General features: G+C 51.1%; 1 protein-coding gene across 3 annotated transcripts in view; it reads right to left on the bottom strand.

The window, feature by feature from the left end:
- Positions 1-21,634, bottom strand: part of ARHGEF18 (Rho/Rac guanine nucleotide exchange factor 18) — an 80,078-nt gene that overhangs the window by 52,297 nt on the left and 6,147 nt on the right. For all 3 annotated transcript variants that reach the window (XM_072947826.1, XM_072947824.1, XM_072947825.1), the window contains 9 exons: positions 14,159-14,280; positions 9,443-9,702; positions 8,494-8,644; positions 7,720-7,834; positions 7,016-7,073; positions 6,629-6,673; positions 6,001-6,078; positions 4,961-5,063; positions 4,680-4,821 (listed from right to left, as the gene is read on the bottom strand). In XM_072947826.1, coding sequence (XP_072803927.1) covers positions 4,680-4,821; positions 4,961-5,063; positions 6,001-6,078; positions 6,629-6,673; positions 7,016-7,073; positions 7,720-7,834; positions 8,494-8,644; positions 9,443-9,702; positions 14,159-14,173 — 967 coding nt within the window. In that variant the 5' untranslated portion in view covers positions 14,174-14,280. The remainder of the gene's footprint in view (positions 1-4,679; positions 4,822-4,960; positions 5,064-6,000; positions 6,079-6,628; positions 6,674-7,015; positions 7,074-7,719; positions 7,835-8,493; positions 8,645-9,442; positions 9,703-14,158; positions 14,281-21,634) is intronic.

Consider the following 21,634-nt stretch of genomic DNA (forward strand, 5'->3'; position numbering starts at 1 on the left):
CTGTCCTGAAAGTCAAATGGTGTCTCCAGGAGGCAGAACTTGATTCCTACCACCCTGAGAGTAGGCTGGATTGAGTGACTCACTTCCCAAGAAGAGTAGGAAAGGGGAAAATTAGTAACCTGGCAGACCTTACCTTAACCAGGTAATAAAGGCTAACATCCTCAGGGATGTCATATTGATAGCACTAACCCCCTACCCCTGATACGATGGGACAAGAAGGTTCACCAAACCCATAACCCCTTTCTAATTATAGAAAAACAGATAAACCCAGATTAAGGGACATTGCACAAGACACCTGGCTAATACTTCTTTCAAGACTGTCAAGATCATGGACAGTAAGAAGAATTTTGAGAAACCCTCACAAACCAGAGGGACTGGGGAGACAGGATGATTGAAGATAATGTAGTATCTGAATTGGATCCTGTAACAGAAGAACACTGATGGAAAAAAAAAACAGGTGAAATTGGAATAAAATCTGGAGTTTGGTTAATAGTATTGAACCAATGTTGGTTTCTAAGTTGTGACAAATGTGTTGTGGTCATATAAGATGTTACCATGAGGGGAAGCTAGGCAAACAGTACGAGGGGGCTCTCTCTGCTTTTTTTGCACGTTTGTAAATCTAATATGAAAAGTTTCAGGGAGAAAAGGGGTCTCCCCACCACTGGAGGGGTAAGAGGAGCTATTCTATTGTGCCAAGGTGGCGCTGAGAGTCCTTAGATCGTTCTACACTCTAAGTTAGGGTGTGATGCCAAAATGCAGCAGAATATTCCAGTTCCAAGTTACAGGTCTGGTCATTTCGATCTTTTGGTTTGCTACAATGTTAAAATGCCCTAAGCAGAACCCTCCTACACTGTTGGTGGGAATGTAGCTTGGTGCAACCATTATGGAAAACAGTATGGAGATTCCTCAGAAAACTAAAGGTAGACATACCGTATGATCCAGCAATCCTATGCCTGGGCATATATCTGGAGGGAACTCAAATTCGAAAAGACACCTGCACCCTAATGTTCATAGCAGCACTATGTACAATAGCCAAGGCATGGAAACAACCTAAATGCCCATCGACAGAGGACTGGAAAAAGAACTTGTGGTATATTTATACAATGGAATACTACTCAGCCATAAAAAGGAATAAAATAATGCCATTTGCAGCAACATGGATGGACCTGGAGATCGTCATTCTAAGTGAGGTAAGCCAGAAAGAGAGAGAAAAATACCATACACTATCACTCATATGTGGAATCTAAAAAAAGAAAAAAGAAGACACTAAATGAACTCATCTACAAAACAGAAACAGATTTATAGACATAAGAAACCATCTATGGTTACCGGGTGAAAGAGGGTGGGAAGGGATATATTTGAGAGTTTAAGATGTGCAAATATTAACTACTAGATACAAAAATAGATAAAAAACTGAATTTCTTCTGTATAGCACAGGGTATCTTGTCATAATCTTTAATGAAAAAGAATATGAAAACGAATATGTGGATGTATCTGTATGACTGGGACATGATGCTGTACACCAGAAATTGACACATTGTAACTGACTATACTTAAGTTAAAAAAAAATTCCCTAGGTAGGTGTTAGTTTCTCTAGAGTATTAGCATTGACTTTCCGTATAATAAAACAAAACATTAAGTTATTGCTCCTGCCTGCCTTGTGTGGCATTCTACATTTGGTTTTTCATCGGTTTATGCTAGCCACAGAAAGCAATCCACAAGTTTCATACTTATCTTCAAGAATTAAATCTGATCCTTAGTATCTGGTATTTTGCCTGGAAGTCTACTGATAAGAGATTATTGGAAGCTAGTCATAGAATTTGAAAATAAACTCTAGTCTTTCCTTTGCTATTTTTGGGTTTTCATAGAAGCCAAGGACTCACTGCAAAACATTTTTACAAGTATGACCAATTATATTTCATTTGGGAACAACACATTTTTGCCTGGTTTAGAATTACTGGTAGCTTATTTTGAAGCAAAGGAAAAAACAGCTGAGCACACATTTGCTGTCTTTAGAATAGTTTGCAGAAATGCGAAATAAAAGTGTTTTCATCTTCTTGTTGTTTTAATTTTGTTGGGGGGGGTAATTCAGTTTATTTATTTATGTTTTTAATGGAGGTACTGGGGATTGAACCAAGGACCTCATGCATGCTAAGCATGTGCTCTACCATTGAGCTATACCCTCCCCCGACTCTGTTATTTTAAATACTATTGTACAGAGCTATCACTGTCTTTTTTGGTGACCTTAAAAATTGTCCCAAATAGTGATATAAAGTGCATCAAACAACAAAGTGTCTTGGGTATGTGAAACTTTTGCTCTCCGTTTGTCTGTAACTTAATTTTCTTTTAAGATATAAAATGTTGCCTTTGGTACAACTAAAAACAATTAGTTTATTTTATTAAAAGAAATCAAATGGTGTGATGTGGTGAGGGATCAGTCACCAAAGTTCCAATCCTGACTGTGTGTCTGTGGGCCAGAACTTAACTCCTCTGGGCCTCAGTTTCCTTACCTGTAGAAAGTGGAGGCACTAATGTGTGCCTTACAGTGTGGGCATGAGTGCTAATGAGGAAATCCACTTAAAGAACTTGGTGGTTTGGGGTACTGTACGTGCTTAGTACACTAATGTTACCCATGACTCTCATTATTTGTACAGTCTTCTGTGATTGTAAAGTGATGTTCAGGAAATTCGTGCCTATGGGAACCCTTGTTCTTCAAGGTCAGATGTGTAGGGGGTTTATTTCTCTGCCAGCTACTGTAAGTCACTTCCCTGGGTCTTCCTTGCTGCTGGAAAAGCTAGCGCAGGGATGGGCAAACGTTGGCCATAAAGAGCCACAGGGTAAGTATTTTCAGCTTTGCAGTCATGCTACAACATTCTCAACCCTGCCACTGTCATGTGGATGTAGCCACTCATTTACACACTGTCCATGGCTCAGTTCTGGATCTTTCCTTGCTTCTGCCAACCTCCCAGCTGCCCCTTGAATTTGATGCCTGAGGTAAGGCTCTGGGGGCTTGATCCTGGTTCTCCAGGAACGTCCCCGTAGCCAGCAGATCTCAGCCCTGCCCCAAAGAAGAAGAGAGGAAGAAACAGGAAGTCACCTGCTGCTTAAAAGGACTTCAAGACGCTGAAGCCAGTGCACTGAGGACTTTGCCAAGCCTGCATCAGCCTTGGTGAAAGACAGCTCATGTGTCAGCAAGCTGGCTGGAGATCTTCCGATGGAAGAAAAACAGGACACCCCTGCCAACAGCAACCACCAGCAGGACACCCAGCAAAACAGTGCTCCGGAAAGAGGGAGGAATGAGGAAGAAGGAAATGCCCATGTATGGGGCCAGGAAAGGAAGAAATGCAAAACCTGTAGCTCAGGTCACCTGGAGGCACCTGCCCTGTGGGGGGAGGTGCAGCCCTCCATGCTCTGCCCACCCTGGGGGCCAGTTCTCTATCGCAGTAGCCCACTGATTCTCCCTGGGGCAATCCTGGCTCCCTGGGGGATATCTGGCCACATCCGGAGACATTTTTGGTTGTCATGACACGTGGGAGGGGTGTTAATTGCATCTAATGGGCAGAGGCCACGAACACTGCTCAACATCCTCCAATACATGGAAACCTAACCCCACACTGACCCCCACAACAAAGAAATACCCAGCCTCAAATATCAACAGTGTCAAGGTCAAGGAACCCTGCACTTGCCCGAATTTGCTGGCCGCAGCCTATTGCTGAATTCTGCCTGAAAACTGCACACGCATCCTTCCGACACGCCGTTGCCAGCGCCTCCTCTCCACCCCGTACAAAGTGGCACTGGTTTTCAGAAAGGCAAAGTTCTCAGTCTCAGAAAAGACTGGAGTTACCTCCCTCTAGGGACTCTGGAACCCAGTGTGCTTACCTGAGTAGGGACTGTTACCTCCCAAGAGAGCACCGGGGGGCAGGAAGTTGCCTGTTATGGGCTGAATTGTGCCCCCAGCCCCGCACTCCGCATTCGTATGTTGCATTCCTAACCCCCCTCAGTATATCAGAAGGTGGCCTCATTTGGAAACAGAGTCTTTGCTGATGTATTTAGTAGAATGAGGGCATCCTGCAGTAGGGAAGGGCCCTAATGTGATTTGACTGGTATCCTTATGAAAAGGGGAATTTGAGACATAGGCACACACACTTGGAGAATGCCATGTGAAGACTTCAGTTCTGCTGCCACAAGCCACCAGACTGCCAGAAGCCAGGAAAGATGCCTGGAATGGACCCTTCCCCAGCACCTTCAGAGGGAGTCTAGCTTTGCTGACACCTTGATCTCGGACTTCTCCAGAACCATGGCTGACACCTTGATCTCGGACTTCTCCAGAACCGTGAGACAACGCCTTTCCATGGTTTAAGCCCAACAGATGGTGATACTTTGTTATGCAGCCCTAGCTAACTAATACACTGCCCAAGTCTGGATTTTGCAAAGGGACCTTTGCAAGGACAAAAGTGGAGACTTAAAGGGAATTTGGGGGGCCCTTGATCTGACCAAATGGTCCCATCTCTTAGGATTGGATTGCTGGTGCTGTCCAGGTAGCCAGGGTCAGCCAGAGCTTAGAGAGGGTGAAATGGGATGACGATACAGAGTGAAGGAGGCAATGAAGGTGATTTATGGGAAGTAAAGCAGAGAAAGTGGCTGCCATCCAGAGGGACAGGCTGGGCCACCAGACTTACCAGAGCTCAGAAAGGGTTTGCCACACAGGGGGCAGCTGGAGTGGCCAGAGAAGGTTCCCCGAGCCAGCTGGTGCCCGTTGACACACTCCTTCCTTTCTTGAGCATCCTGACCCTTGTCCTTCAGAGGCACTGGGCTCTTCCCCTGTTGGGGACAGAGGTGGGCCTTAGAACGCCCTGAGCATCCAGTCCCACCTCGAGTCACAGGGCTCTGGGGCCAGGGCCACTTTGACAAGCTGAAGAAGGCAGAGAGGCTTCCCCCACCCCTGGCCCGGCCCCCTGACCTTCTCCTTCTGTCTGGTGACTCGACTGCGGAGGGAGCTCAGTCTGCGTTTCACCCTGGCTCTCTTGTCACACCTCTCTATCTTGCTCGTGCTGTCCTCGCTCCTACGGGGAGGAAAGTTCGGTGAGGAGGGTGCAGCAGGCCCAGAGGGCTGTTCTGAGCTAGTCCTGTGGGTCTCTCCTGGGATCCACGTGGAATCTGTCTCCCTGGGGTCCCGCCTTGTTCTGTTTCATCCCTGCTGTGGTCCCTAACTTGCTCCTTCCTTCTCTCACTCACTTATTCACTCAACGAACATTCACTGATGTTGACAAAGCTCTGGGAACCTTGGGGACTGGGTTTACAGAGGGGAATGTGACATGGTCTCAAGTTTGAGCTCCTTAGATGGGCCTTGTCTATCCCTGCCTCTTTTCTCCGACTCACGCCTCCTCCATGTCTAATCAGCCTAGAAATTCTGTCCATCTTCCCTGTGGATCCTGTGGGCTGTCTCTCAAATCCCGCTCCCCTCTTCCCAGAACATTCTCCAGCCCCAGGTCAGTGTCCTTCCTCTCTGGGGTGACTGGCACAGCCTCATTTAATACATACATGCTAAGTCATTGCCAAACAAACCCAGTCCCTGCAGAATCTGTTCCCTGGAGGGAGATTGTGCACCTCCACTCTGCACCCCAGCCCGACAGCGCTCTCCATCACTCCCCAGAGAGCTGTGCTCCTCAGCTTTCCAGGGATGATGTGGCTTCTGCTGACTTCCCTCTCTTGGCCCCTCCCAGCCTCACCCTAATACCCTTCCCCTAAAGGCACCTATTTCCTTCCCCCGGCCTCATCTCCCTGTGTCGGTGAACTCCTACTCCTCCACTGGAACCCAGCTCAAGTCATCACCTCCCCCAAGAAGTCTTCCTCTGCTCTCCCATGGTGTATGAGGAACCCCCAGCCAGCTGCCGCCTCCACCGTTGCCCTGGTGGTTCCATTGAGAGGATGGGGGTCCCAGCTCCCACCCCCAGATCAGAGCCCACACAGAGCTCCCCACCTGCAGCTCTGCATACTCACTCAGACAGGAACTCAAACCAGGTGAGGTTCGAATGGGCTCCTCCAGGGCTGACCGACAAGCGAGCCCTCTGCCGGGCCCTGCAGGATCAGAGGGGCCCAACACCTGGGTCAGCAGCCCTTCCTCCCTCCCCCAGCTGCCTCCTGTCCTGCCCTCCCGCCACCGCGGCTTCCACTGATAGGTGTGCACCCCGTGCCTCATCTGAACATCCCTCCACACCTGGGCTTGTGTACGTGGTCCCTGTGGTGGGTTTTCCAGCAGAGGGTGGTAACACAACTTGGTCGAATAAAATCAGCATGTCAGGGAGATTTTCTAACATGGCAGTATTTTGGAAAAGAAGCAACTTTCCCCATTTGTACAAAGGTACCACACGGACTGGTGGCGACATGCTGCTCCCCAACTCAGGGACCCTGTCCTTTCCCGCACCTATGCCTCCTCCCACCTCTCCTGTCACTGTTTTCCTCCCATTTCTCCCCAGCTTCTCCATAACTGTCCCCCACCTGTCTTCCCATATCTGTTCCCCACATGTCCTCCATACCTGTCCACTCCTACACCTGTCCACCTCTACCTGTCTTCCTCATCTGTCCTCCCACACCTGTTCCCTCACACCCATCCTCCTCCCCTACTTACCCATGGTACTGTCGAAGTTCTTGAAGGACCTGCTGGACAATCAACCTGGGGTTGGGGAACAAAAACAGCCCACAGTTGGCCCAGGTTACAGACATTCCCCAAGACGGGCTGCGATTGCCCCATCGGGCCCCAGGTCCCGACGCAGCTCCTAACCAGGGGCTCCAACCCCTCTCCTGATGCTGTAGAGAACCTTTCTGAGGAGCTTGGGTCCCTCCCCTGGGAGAAGGAGGGTGTGGGAGAGATCTAGGTTAGAGGGGGACCTAGAGGGACCATGGCGGGCCCTGGTCACTTACATCAGCAATGCTCCAAACTGTGCCCCTCCTCCCTCAGCCTTGACACCTCGGCTATCCACTGGGGTCCCTCCCTCACCAAGCGGCAGACACTCACACATGATCTGGCTCCACGTGGTCCTTTTCCATGCATTCCAGCACCGGTGGATCCAAGCCTGGAAGCGGCGCCCACCCCAAGAGGCACAGGTGTGAGGGGACCCTGAGGCAGGACCAGCCCTGCATGGTGCCCCACCCCGACCCCACCCCACCCCTGCAGAACTGGAGACTGCCTGGGTGGGGCTTGTCACTCTGGGGGAAGAGAGGTGTGAAGAGGCCAGAGAGCCACGGATGGAAGAGTTCCCCAGCATCTCATGAATGCTTAAGATGTGCTAAGCACTCTACACGTGTGTGCACTCGGTGAACCCTGCAAGTGACCCTAAGGAGACAGGGTCCCATTCTTATGAAGAAAGCTGGGGAGGCTCAGAGACTTGCTAGAAAGTGGTAGATTCCGGTTTGGCATGTAGGTCTGTCTGACGAGGGACACAAGCTCTTAAGACAGAGATTCAGAGACAAAGAAGGAGATAAAGAAAGAGAATGAGACAGAGAAGCGAGAGCCCTGGGGGGTCATTGCAGTGGTATGTCCACCCTGGCTCTAGGCCTTGGGGAGGGGGAGGGGCGGGTGCTGGAGGACCGCCCCCGACTCCCCTGCCCGTAGTCCATTCCTGCCCTAAGACCCCTCCACCAGCCCCATCCAGGGGGCCCTGCAGCAGAAACCTCCTACCCGCCTTGGTTTGAATGAAAGAAATCCCCAGGTTGAGCTACCTTGAACAGCTGGAGTGGGCACTTCCAAAGCCGGAAAGATTTCCAGGGAGCTGATCTCATCAAAGGACGAGGGAACCGACCGTGACCTCACTCTTTTCTCGGGGCTGTCACATTCCTGCAGAGAATAAGCATCTCGCTAGGCCGAGGCAGCTGGGGCTGCAGGCAGGCTCTGCAGATCGAGGGTCCCCAGCCTCTAGCTGCAGACGGGGGCTGCCCCCAGCTACAGGGCACAGTCCCCATAGCAGCTGAGGGCTAGAGCCATGCCCTCCCCAGCCCTGGGCTGCAGTCCTGCCAAGGACCACCCCCAGCTGTGGACCAGAGTTTTGGAATTCTGAGCCACAAATTCCAGCCACGGCTAGGAATTTCCCCTCAAGTCATGGTCATGGGCAGAGGAGCCCCAGGCATGGGCCACAGTTCCCAGCTATGGGCTAGAATCCCAGACCTGAAATAAGCTGTCCCCAGTTGCAAACTCCAGACTCAGACAGGGCTTCCTTCCAGCTGCCAAGATGCAGAGACATCCCCTTGCTCCCCAGCCCAGGGGTTGCATTGGTGGCCAAGGGTCCCTTTCTGCAGACCTTACCCCAGCGAAGGACCCCCAGGCCTAGGCTGGAGTCTCAGGAATCAGCGACCCCTCAGTCATGGGCTCCGCCATGGACAACCCTGCTGTGATGCGTCAGCCCCACCAGGTGTGGGTGAGGCACGCCTTTCCACCTGCACGCAGAGCCTGGGCCCAGAGGTGTGTTATCGTCCTGGGTGGCTGTGGGTTGCACCCACCTTGCTTGGTTGCTCTGTGGGGGTTTCGCCCCCAGACAGACATTCTTGGGTCCAGGCCTGCAGGCCCCCTCCTGGCAGGTTCAGAGCAAGGCTGGCCAGCGTCCGGGGGAGACAGGGCCCCTCATTCACAGCTGAGGCATCAAGGCTAAGCCTGGTGGTGGAAGGGAGGAGGTCAAGTCTCTTCCGCCTGGTCGGGGCGCCCCAGCTCTGGTGTGACCGGCGTGGGGGCTGGGGTGAACCCGCAGGTGGCCCTCTGGGGGCGGGGCACAGACAGGGGTCCAGATCTCCCAGTCTCAGAGGGGTCGGTGGGGAGCCCGATTGGGGGATCCGCTGTGGAAGTTCCAGGTGGCTGGCATTCCCACTATTTTTACCAGACTGGATTTCTGTTTGGGGAGACCTGGGAGGGGTGGAGGGAGTGAGGGGGCGGTGCGGTTAAAGCACCCTGCTCCCCTGTTTGGGGTGGCCACTGGAGGGTGCGTGGTGCCCAGCTTGCAGCTGCGTTTTGATCGCAAGTTCATCTGGGGCTTCATGCACACGTGCAAGTCACATGCTTAGACTTCTCCGTGTGGATTTGCACAGGGCAGGGTGCATGCCTGTGGGCGCAGCGTGCGCGTGTACACCCAGTGTGCACATCCGTGTTCCAGTGTGCCTGCGGGATGCTCGCAGAGTCTTCAGTTTGGGCGGGTGCACGCTCATTCAGCGTGTGCGCGCTCATCCGTGCACCCGGATCCGTATGTTCACACGGGCTCTGTGTGCGGATGTGCGTGTGTCTCGGGAGAAGGCCTTTTGGGTTGCCTCAGATAAAGCACACGGCCTTGGTGTCCTTAACCTAGATGACACAGAGGCGGGGGTGGGGGGTGGGGGCGGCGTGGCCTGGGGCCCTGGCGTTGGGGGCGCGGGGGAAGGTGCGGGGGAAGGTGCGCGGAAGGCGGCCGCGCTGGGGGCTGACCTCCGCCAGCTCTCTGAGCAGCTCCGCGGCCTCTCCCAGCTGCGTCTCCGAGACAGGCCGTGGGACCCTGCCGAGCTGGACAAGGGCGAGTCTCCTCCGGCTTCTTTGCTGCGGGGGCCACTGGCCTTGGCCTCCCCAGGCTGGCTGAGCGGAAGGACCCCGAGGCCCAGGTCCTGGAGATACTCGCTGCCCTGAAGGGCTCCCAGGTCCAGGCTGAGGTCCTCCGCGCTCCCGCCGAGCAGCCCCGGAGCAGCCTCCTCCTGCAGGCAGGCGGGGGAGAAGGCACTGAGGAGGGCAGCAGAGGCCCTCCGCACCCAGATCCTGCCCACCGCCTCCCGTCCAGCCTGGGCTCAGAGCCCATCTCCCGACAGGCGGGGGAGAACGGCGGGTCATCCCCTCAACGCAGTGCCTAACCTAGGCCTTCAAGGCCTCACCCCCTGACAGGCACCGGAAATCTGGGCTTCCCCCTCCCTTGCTGAGTTTCTGTCTGATCATCTTATGAAACGGCCACGATAGCCTGTCCTGACGGCTCGCGCACCTTGTTTTAAGGCTCACTGAGCGTCGCATCTGTGTGTGGGGTGGGGGGGCGGAGGTAGCACTAGCTCGGGGCAGGGCGCATGCGTAGCACGCACAAGGTCCTGGGTTCAATCCCCAGTACCTCCGACCAAAAAAAAAAAAAGTAAACTTAATTACCTCCCCGTGCAAAATAAATAAATAATAATAATAATTAAAGAAAAAATCGTATCTGTGAAGCAGTATGTAAAAGCGCTCCGCGGAGCGAGGCAATCCTTGACGTTCCTGGTGGAATTTCAGGCAGTGCCAGGGCCTCCGGTCTTTCCCCTGGGCTGCTGGGGGTGTCTCCTCACGGGTCTTCCGGACCCTAAGTTTCCCTCCCAGCCCGGGACTAGTGGAGGGGAGGTGAGTGTCCCAGGCACAAAATTGAAGGGGTTGCCCCTAAACTCAGGAATCAAGAAAATCATACTTTAATGCAATATTAAAAAAAGAAAAGAAAAGAAAAGAAAAGAAAAGAAAAGAAAAGAAAAGAAAAAATCTCAAAGTAATGCAAGGAGATTCACCATGAAACAAATTGTCAAAATGTTAGGTAAGACCCGACAGCATTGGACTCTGAACCTCGCTCACCTCCCCCGGCTCAGTTCTATCCGATGTAGCCTGGAACCTCTGAGCTCCTAAATCCCCTCCAGTACCTTCCCCTCCCCGGCAGCAGAAGCCGCAGCTCGTCAGCACAGCCCAGAGGGCCCCAGGGCCGGCTGCCTCCTGCTTCTGGCCCCCTGCGGCCTCCTGCTCCCACCCACCCGCGGGGCAGCCACGTGCCAGGCGCTGTCAGACACGCGGGATACACAGAGGCGGTCCATGATGCAGCATCCGATGCCAGAGCGCATCGGCAAATCGCCACCCAGGACCACACGGGCGGTATCCCTAATTGCACGGCAGCTCCACCAGGGGGCGTTGTTATCCCACTTTCCAGATCAGGAGACTGAGGCTCAGGGAAGAAAAAGGACCTGTCTGGGCCACACAGGCAGCCAGCCTCAAGCTCAGATCTGTCTGGTTCCCAGCTTTATGCTCTTTTTCACTCTCTTCCTCCTCTGTTTCTTTTCCCTCTGCTTCCTTCACCTTTCCCTTCTCTCTCCCTTCCATTCTATTTGTCTCTTTTCCCCCCTCCAGCTAGGGCACCTGCCTTTTCCTCTCCTTGGAGAACTTCTTCTCCCTGGCCACCCAGAGGTGGCCTGGTGAACTCCTATTCATCCTTCAAAACCCAGCTTGGGTGTGCCCTCCAAGCTGCCTTCCTGACTCCTTCAGTCTAGACAAGGTGTCCCTCCTTTGGGCTGTCAGGATCTGCAGGACAGGGACTGTCCCTTTCCTGGTCTTTGTTAGCAGTGTCCTCAGATAGGGTTCAGTCGGTAGGTGTCTGGGCCTCTCCTACTGGTCCATGCAAAACCAACCCTGAGATGTGGCCCCGTGCATCTATGTGCGCTCAGGCAGCCTTTGACGGACTGTCCCAAATGGTGGACTGAAGGGCCCACGGAACGGACCTGACCCCCTTCATAAACTCTACAAAAGACGCCCACCTTCCTGCTCTAGGGTACCGTTGCCAGAGAAAATGCAGGATTCCAAGTTAAATTCGAGTTTCAGGTAAACAACTAATTTTTTTTTCTAGTATAAGCGTATTCCAAACATTGCAATATTTGACATTCAAGTCTGACTGTGTGTCCTGGAATTTTATTTGCTCAATTTTGCAAGCGTCCCCCGGGACCATTTGGCTGGTCATGGCCAGTCTTTCTAAGGGGAGGGAGGTTCCTGCTAAGGCTTGGTGAGTAGGGGCGTTATAAGGGCTATGCAGGGTCTCTGCCTTGAAGTTCTCCATAGTTTTGACTCCTGCGTTTTTTATTATAGTAAAATATACCTAACACAAAATCCACCATTTTAACCATTCTTAAGTGTACAATCCAGTGGCATTAAGGACATTCACACTGTGATGCAAACATCACCACCATCCATCTCCAGAACTTTTTTCTTTTTATCATCCTCCAAAGAAGGTCCTTACCCACCCACTCCGTTCTCTCCTCCGCCAGCTCCTGGTACCCTCAAATCTACTGTCTCACTGAATGTGCCTGTTCTAGGGCACATTCCATGTTAGTGGAATTGCACCACATTTGTCCTTTTGTGACTAGTTTATTTCACTTAGCATAATGTTTTCAAGTTCATCCGAATTCTAGCAGGTGTCAGAATTGCCTTCCTTTTGAAGGCTGGGTAACATTCCATCGTATGGATGGACCACATGGCATGGCTATAAACAAAACCACATTTTGTTTATCCATTCACTCTCTGATGGACACCTGAGCTGCCTTCACCTTTTGGCTCTTGTGGAGAATGCTGCTGTGAACACGGAAAGACGTGTGTCTGAGTCCCTGCCTTCACCTCTTTTGGGTAGATCCCCAGCAGCTGGGTTGCTGGATCTTACTGCAACTCTCTGATTGATTTTTGGAGCCTCTGCCCACTGTTTTCCAGTGCCCCCTTCTTGCATCCCACCTTTGCATCCTCTAATCTTGTTTCCCTCCCAGGTCCCTGGCTAATCCCTCTCTGCCTGCTGCTGCATCCTGTGTCTTTCATATACAAGGATCTCTCTTCTTCAGTCTCTGTCCAAATACCCACACCTCTGGCCCCGGTTCCCCTGGCCCTCCTGTGACTTCAGCGGCAGCCTCCCCCACATCACTCCAACCCATCGCTGGTGCATGAACAACCTCTACTGACTCCTGTCTCCTCTGCCATGGCCCCAAAGGTTTCCTCGTGTCTCTGGTTTTTATCTGCCTGTAAATATAAACACGTCAGGACAGCCTCTTGGCCTGGGCTGGCCATCCCCACCCCATTCTCCCGTATCTGGCCTCCCTCACAGGAGGCAGAAGTGGGAACCCGGCCAGGGCTTTGAGTGGAGGGGTGGTGGGCAGCTGCGGTACAGGCTGTCCCAGCTCTCTGCAGCAGGCACAGGGAGGGGGTGGGGACGTGGCTTCATCCTTTGCTGGCGAGCTCGTCCCTTTCCTCCAACAGCTCCTGGGTGAGAAATGGGAGCCTGCCCATTGGGGGCCTTTCCAGGCATCTGACTAAACATCTTATGCTGGCCCCGACACCCCAGAGAGGATGCAATGAATCCAGAATCCTGCTGCCTGGACCCTGGGGAAACTTGGGGGATGAGTTTCCCCCCAACCCCCACCTGGCAGACCCAGAGGCGAGACGCCCCAGGAATTCCCACTCTGCAGAAAGTCTTACCGTGTGCAGATTTAGATAGTACAGGGATAAACATTAAAAAAAAATCTAAATAGCTATTTATCTCATTGTATATTGGGAAAAAATCGCACACCAAAGCAACTTCAAGCATATTGATTCCATTTCATCATGTAAAAAGGGAATTGGTTTCAAATAAAACAGCAAATAACGGGGGCAGATGGTTTGGCTTGAATGATAGAAAGGCCTTAATTAAGGTTTGTGTCTCTGCAAGCTTTTATCAGCTTACTGTGACCCCAGGCAAGTTCCTAACCCTCTCTGAGCCTCAGTTTTCTCATCTCTAAAATGGGTGTAATGCTGCCTTCTTGTAGGATTGCTGTGCAGGTAAAATGAGTGAGGACATGCTGTCCCAGAGGCTGGGAGGGCTGTCAGCAGATGGCTGTCAGCTGTCAGCCCCCTTCTGGGAAGTCACATCCCTTCCTGGGCAGCCCATGGGCCATAACTGATTGATGTGGGGAAGTAATGACCTGGCCACCTCAGCCTGGTCTGGGACCACCCCGCAGGGCTGTTCTAGCTCAGAGCTCCCCATGGGAGCTTTTTCTTCCCTTTTCATTCATCCACCTACCCACCCATGCACCCATTTAACCACCCTTCTATCCATCCATTCCTCACTTCCTTCCCTTCACTGTTTCTTCCTTATATCCACTCACCCATCCATCCATCCATCCCTTCTGTCAGTCCTTCCTTCCATCCATCCACCAACTCTTCCCCCACTCATCCCACCTTCCCTCTTTTGTTCCAGGAAGGATTCATTTCCTCAGATGTAAAATGAGATAGTAACCTGCTCCGCCAGGTTTTAATGAGGGTTCCCCAAAATAATGCACACAAAGTGCCTGGTAAAATGCAAGTGCTAAATAAAGTGTACTTGCTGCCATTGGCGACATCAGCTCTTGCCTGTCTCAGCAGACAGACACCTGCCTGCTCATCCCCCATGGCGGAGAAGTCTGGGTGCTCAGGCCTCCAGGCTCCCCTGCTGCTCTTGGTGGCCGAGTCTGCAGCTTCAGAGTCAAAGGGCTGGACACATGGCTTGGGCTCGGAGCCTGTGGGTGGGAGAGAAGAAGGGACAAGATGTCAGGGCTCATCTGGGAGGCCTGATTCTGCATCTGCCACTGTTCCCCCTGGCCTCAGTTTTCTCGTCTCTAAAATGGGGTGGTGGAGGAGGATGGTTTCAATGATCTCTAAGCCAACATACATGCCACCACTTCCCACTGCTCATCCGGAGCCCGCAGCAAATTTTCTGTTCAACCGCAAGGCTCTTTCCTGCCAGAGTTCTCCCCAGCACACTATTTCCAGGCAGCTATCTCCTGCTGATCCCAGTTGGCTCAGGAGTTGAAATCGATTTGCCATGTCTGCTGTAGTAAAAAGCCCTCCTTTGACAGAATGGGCCCCTAAGGCCAAATGCAAGGACCCAGTGTCCACCTGTAGAGGGTCTCTGATGGTGCCTCTGCCCCTACATTGTACTTTGAGTTCCAGGGACCTCGGGGTGGCACAGCATAGAGGAGAAAACAAGGCTTTGGGGTCAGTCAGACCATGTCCTGGCCTGGACCTGCCACTAATGGCTGCACACCTTCGGGGAGGCACCTCTCTGAGCCTCAGTTTCCTCACCTCAAAGGTGGATATGATGGAGCCCACCTTTCAGGACCCAGGTTGTATGGCGCTCAATCCTGGGATGCTTGGCCAGACCTGGCCACCTTCCCTGCCCTCCAGGTCAGGAGGGTGCCCTGGCTTGACCTCAGGTCTTGAGCTGAGCCCTTTCCTGTGGGAGAAACAAGTGCCCCCTCCTCTGCCCCTTACACTGCAGCTGGAGCACGTCACCCCTGCCTATTCCAGTCCCCTCGGAGACTCCCCACTGCCTGCAGTAAAAAGGTCGAATGTCTTGGTCCAGCCACTGACGTCCAGCAGGATCTTCCTTCTGTACCTTGTCCCTGCTCCTGCAGGACACACTGCCTAAGAGCCCCCATTTCTGTTCTAGGGCCGCCTCCCTGAAGACTCATCCTATTGGCTCCACAAATCTCCGCCCACCCTCCACTTTCAGTGCCTCTTTCATGCGCACCACGTTGCATCGCCTCGACATCTAGACTCCTTCACACCATGGCCCCCTCCAAAGACATCCTGGGCTCTGCTGAAACCAGGGGGGTGAGGAGAGAGGCTAGAGGAGGTGGGTGAAGGTGGAGGCGAGGAGACTGCTGGGGAGATACACGGAGAGACTGAGCAGCACGTTCGCAGTAAGAGCCATAGCGGCTCCAGGAGGGGCCGACATGGGGGTGGGGACGGGAGAGCTATGCCTTTGGACAAAGTGCCAGTAGGTCCTCATTCACTCCTTAGCTTGAATCCCCTATGGCTGGGTGACCCCATGTCCTGGTATGCTGGGGACAGTCCTGGTTTATGCTACTGAGACAAGTAACGATTAACTGTACCCACCCAGCACCCTTCACCCTCCAAAGAGTGTGGATTGGGTGACACATTTTTGTGGCTGCCCTTCCTGTCACCATCGCTGCTGGCGGAGGGAAGTGTTAATGATGTCCCTTTTTATCCCGATGGCAGGCGAGCTGTCTGTACCCCCTCACGTTCCCTCTCGTCCCAGCCGTGAATGTACACACCCTGCCCCCAATTCTGACACCTGTATAATTTAGGGGCCTTCTTTAAGAAAAAGAATACAAAATTCTGAGTGGAAAATTGCGTCTTTGGGAAGTCACGAGAACAAGCAGAAGACAGCCCAGGCAGAAATAAACACGTTTGATAAGCAGACAAATGGAAAGATGTTACATGTGCACATGCGTGCATGCATAAAACACACAAGGAGATTGGAAAACATTCTGGAACTTCCTTAAAAAGTTAAAAAGTTGGCACACCACCCAGCCATTCCACTCCCAGGTCTTTGCCCAAGAGAATGGAAAGCTTAGGGCCACCTGAAAACTTACACGGGAGTGTTTTTGGCAGCATTATTTTTAATAGCCTAAAAGTGGAAACAGCCCAGGTTTCCATAAATGGATAAATGGCTATGCAAAATGTACAACAATAGAGTATTATCCGATCACAATAAGGAATGGAGTTTTGACACTGCTACAACATGAATGAATCTTGAAGACATTGTGTAGCAGAAGTTGGTCACAAAAGACCACATGTTATGTGATTCCACCTATAAGAAATGTCCAGAGTAGATGAATCTCTAGAGGCGGAAAGTAGGTGAGTGATGGTCTATGGCTGGGGAGAAATGGGGAATTATGGGATGGTAACTGAAGGATACAGATTTCTATTTTTTTTAATTGAAGTATAGTCAGTTACAATGTGTCAATTTCTGGTGTGCAGCATCACGCCCCAGTCATACATCCATATATTCATTTTCATATTCTTTTTCATTAAAGGTTATTACAAGATACCAAATATAGTCCCCGGTGCTAAACAGAAGAGATTTGTTTTTTGTCTATTTTTTATATGGTGGTTAACATCTGCAAATCTCAAACTCCCAGATTTATCCTAACCCTTTCCCCTGGTAACCATAAGATTGTTTACTATGTCTGTAAGTCTGTTTCTATTTTGTAGATGAGTTCATTATTGTCCTCTTTTTCCTTTTTAGGTTCCACATATGAGTGATATCTTTTGGTATTTTTCTTTCTCTTTCTGGATTACTTCATTCAAAGTGATGACACCAGGTCCATCCATGTTACTGCAAATGGTATTATTTTATTCTTTTTTTATGGTATAAATATACCACAACTTCTTTATCCAGTCATACAGATTTCTCTTGTGAGTGATGACAATGTTCTAAAATTGATTATGGTGATGGTTGCACAAGGCTGCAAATATTCTAAAAACCATTGAACTGGATACTTTGAATGGCTGAATTGTCTGATGTGTGAATTGTATGCTGGGGCCCCTTACAGAGCTTTGATGGGGCAGATGCACATGAGGCTTCAGCTCCATTTACTTCAAGATAAGTGAGCCTTCTATGGAACAGTTTGGAGGTTTCTTAAAAAAGAATGAAACAATGCCATTTGCGGCAACGTGGATGGGCCAAGAGAGCATCATACTAAGTGGACTACGTCACAGAGAGAAAGACAACTATTGTAGGATATCACTTATATGTGGAATCTAAAAAAAGAACACAAATGAACTTATTTACAAAACAGAAACAGACTCACAGACATAGAAAACAAACTTATGGTTACCAGAAGGGAAAGAGAGGGGTGGAAGGATAAATTGGGAGTTTGGGATTTGCAGGTACTGACTACTATATATAAAATAGATGAACAACATGGTCCTACTGTACAGCACAGGGAGATATATTCAGTACCTTGTAATAGACTATAGTGAAAAAGAATATAAAAAAGGAATATATATGTACATATATGCGTAACTGAATCGCTATGCTGTACACCAGAAATTAACACAGCATTGTAAACTGTCTACACTTCAATTAAAAAAAAAGCGTATAGAATTAGCAGATACACACCACTCTATATAAAATAGATAAACAACAAGGATTTACTGTGCAGCACAGGGAATTATATTCAATATCTTGTAATAACCTATAATGAAAAAGAATATATATCTAACTGAATCATTTTGCTGTACACTTGAAACTAACACAGTATTGTAAACCAACTATAGTTCGATTAAGAAAAAAAAGCTAAGTGAGCCTTAACGCCCTTGGCCTGCCACAGTGCATGATAGTGCCATGGTGCCCACCATCACTGCTTTCACAGGCTGGTTGAGTGACCCTGTTCTGCTGCCCTCGCTAAGCCTCGCATCTCCCGTCTTCCCCACCCGGAAGCCAAGGCAGCATCTATGACTCAGGGAAATGTAGGAACAAAACAAGCAGGCTGTGAAGGAGGAGAAAAACCAGACGTGGGGGTGGGTCCTGGAGGCTGATGGGAGCTGGGAAGGGGAGGGGAAGCCACCTGGATAGACAGTCCCATCCCTTAGCCAAGTCCCCAGGGGGCCTCAGGAGAGGCTGCAGGGTCTCCCTGCTTTCTTAGGCAGGGGTTGTATGGAGGCCTGAGGCCTCCCACAGCCTGTAGAGGCCAAAGGCAGAACCTCATGCCTTACACCTGCCACCCTGCAGGTCTGGAATACAAAGGCTAAAGGTGGAAGACCAGGGCTGAGTTTATTCTTTCCCTGGAAGCTTCTGACCCAGGAACAGGCTGAGTGTGACTCTGATGACACACTCAAACCTGATCCCCGTGTCCCATGTTGAGGCCCAATCTTTGTGTCACAGACTGAGGCCATTTCCCAGGGTCATAGGCTGAACCTTGATTCTGGTGTCATAGACTGAGCCCTGATCCTGGTGTCATTGACTGAGCCCTGATCCTGGTGTCATTGACTGAGCCCTGATCCTGATGTCATTGACTGAGCCCTGATCCTGGTGACATGGATTGAATTTCCATCCTAGTGCCACAAGCTGAACCCCAACCCTGGTCATGCACTGAACCCTGATCCCAGGCCCTGACTCTGCTGTTGCACACTGAGCTCTGATTCTGGTGACAGATTATCTCTCCAAAGCTTGAGACTTTGTCTCCAGTGGCCTCTGGTCATCCCTGCCTGATATTCCCACCCATACGCCAACTTCAAGCTGCTAAGAACAAACTCATTGTTTTCCATCCTCCTTCTGTGCCCCCACATCAGTGTGGCTATACTGTCTTCCCAGTGAGCCCACTAGAAACCTGGAGACGAGCCTCACTTCCTCACTGCCCCTCAGGACACCAGCCCCATCAATTTCACCCCCCCCATGAAATTTCTCTACTCCACCCTCTCTTCTTTTGGCCTCTGCCACCGTCTTAACATCAGCCTGCATTATTGCTCTCTCTACACAACAGCAGCTCTTGTGGAGGTTTTCCTGCAGAATTGCCGACCACAAGCATCAGTGCACCCCAGTTGCCATCTTCTGCCCCAGTGGTTGGTGTGTCTTCCTGGCACAACATCTCAGAGAGTCACTCCCCTTCCTCTGCTCCCCACCCCGTAGACCCCAGTTCCCTCAGAACAACATTCTGAACCCTTTTCAGTCTACCCTCTCAAAGCCCCCTCACGCACGAGCCCCCGCTCACCATTCTCCTGCGTGCCTCTGGCTGTCCCCACCATCCTTTCCCAAAGGCTCTGATCCTCTGCAGACAGTCTCAACCAGAGGACACTGGGTTGATCTGCAACCACTTCCCACTGCCTGCTGTACTTCCACTGGCTTACTTGTTCACTTATAGGCTGGGATTTCACAGGCCAGTCTGGCTTAACACCTGATTTTGTAAATAAAGTTTTAGTAGCACACAGCCATGCCCACGCGTGTGCGTCTTGTCTACGGCTGTTTCCCGTGTTCCAACAGCAGAGTTCAGTAGTTGCATCAGAGATCATATGACCCGAAAAGTTGAAGATATTTACTCTCTGGTCCTTCACAGAAAAAGTTTCCTGACCGCCGCTCCAGACTATGAGGTCCACGAAGGCAGGTACTGTATCCAACCCACTTTTACATCCCAGGTTCCAAGTGGTAAAATCTTATGTGTGTTGATCAATTCCAATATGCCTTGCCTCGTGCTAAACCTGTCATGCACTTTGCGTACTCTATCCTTCTGAGTTCCCACATTACGGAAGGGGAAGTGAGGCTTAGAGAGACGTACTGTCTTGCCCAAGGTCGCAGCAGACTGGCAGGAGGCAGAATTGGGATGTGAACCCAGGTATTTCTTACTCCAAAGCAAGGGCTCATAACCACAAAGCTATCCTGTGATGAGCTGATGAATGGGTAAATGGGTGAATACACGGTTGGATAGAAGGGTGGATGGCTGGATGGATGAATGCATGGATTGTTGGGTAGATGGCTAGATGGTTGGATAGTTGGTTAGCTGGCTGGCTAGCTGAAGGGAAAGTTGTCTGGTTGACTGGTTGGATGGATAAATGGGTAGATGATTGGATGGATGGATGTTTAAATGGGTAGATAGTTAAATGAATGGATGGATGGATGGTTAGATGGATAGATGGATGGATGGTTAGATGCATGGATGGATACACAAATGCATTGATCTATGGGAAAACAATGGAGTGGATTTGGGAGGCAGACAAGGCTGGGGAAGGGGGATTGGGACCTGCAGTGAATTCCCAGGATAGTTGGCTGACTGGCTAGTTAGATGGGTGGACAAGTAGATGTTTAGATGGATGGATAGTTGGATGGTTAAATGGGTGGATGGTTAGATGGGTGGATGGGTGGATGGATGGATGGATGCATGCATAGATACATGGATACATGGATGGATAGTTGGCTGGCTGGCTGGTTGAATGGATGAATGAGTGGATGAATGAATGGATGGATGGATGTGTAGATGCATGGATGGATGAATGGATGGATAGTTGGGATAAATGGAGTGGCAGTGACCCAGTGGCAGTGAGCCATTACATTTGGGAGATGGCATTCTGAGGAAATGAGGGGAGAAATGTAGATGAAAGGAGGCAGAATTGTGGCAGAGAAGCCATACAAGAAGGAAACCAAGTTGAGACACAGAAGGCACTCAGTATATACACACTTGTTACATCCTAGGGAATGAGTGGAAAAAGTATAGCCAGAATGGTAGTTGGAATAACTGAGGGGAAGAGGCAGTGGGGCCCTGACCAGGGACTTCACTGCAGGTCCCAGTCCCTCTTCCCCAGCCTTGTCTGCCTCCCCAGATCCACTCCATTCTTTTCCCCAGGAGGTCCCATCAGGTGCCCAGGAGAGATGCTTAAAAGGGGCACAAAAAGGCCCTTCTTCCTCCAATGCTCAAGACTGTAAGGACGCTGTTACGAAGTCACTCTCTGCTCCCCACCTCTACGCTTCTCTCTAAGGAGCCGCCTATCAGCCTGCATTCAGGTTCCAGGCAGCCTCTTCCACTAGCAGCCCCCACAGCACCAGCCATAAAAGGGTTTAAGAGTCACCACTGGTTCCCACAACTCACTCTCCCTACCTGCCAGTCTGTAAATCAAAGCCTCAACCTGCCCGGGCAGGGAGGCAGGGTGGGCTGGGCAGGCAGGAGTGCGCAGACCTTCCTAAGGACCTGGGACCCAGGTGGACACCTTGGTGGTCCAAGGTCAATGCACTAATTCTCTCGCATTGCCATCCACTGGTGGGGCAAAAAGCCTCCCTAAGCCCTCCAGCTGCCCACCCTGGCAGCTTTGTTCACTGGTTAGAACACACCACAAAGGTGACCTTGGAACAGAGCCAGTTTCAAATCCCGCCTCCTTCAGTGTGTGCTTGCTGTGTGACCTTGAGCTCATCACGCATCCTCTCTGAGCCCAGCTTCCCAAGGGCTCAACAACTGGCAGCAACTTTCACCATTACGACCTCCCTTCCATTGCATCCCAACCCCCAGGTCGCCCTCTGTCTCCCCAGCCCCAGCCTCCAGCTCCCCTGTATTCCTGTCTCCTCTAGCACAGTGCCTG

This window comes from Vicugna pacos, chromosome 22 (assembly GCF_048564905.1).
Source record: "Vicugna pacos chromosome 22, VicPac4, whole genome shotgun sequence".
NCBI lineage: Eukaryota > Metazoa > Chordata > Mammalia > Artiodactyla > Camelidae > Vicugna > Vicugna pacos.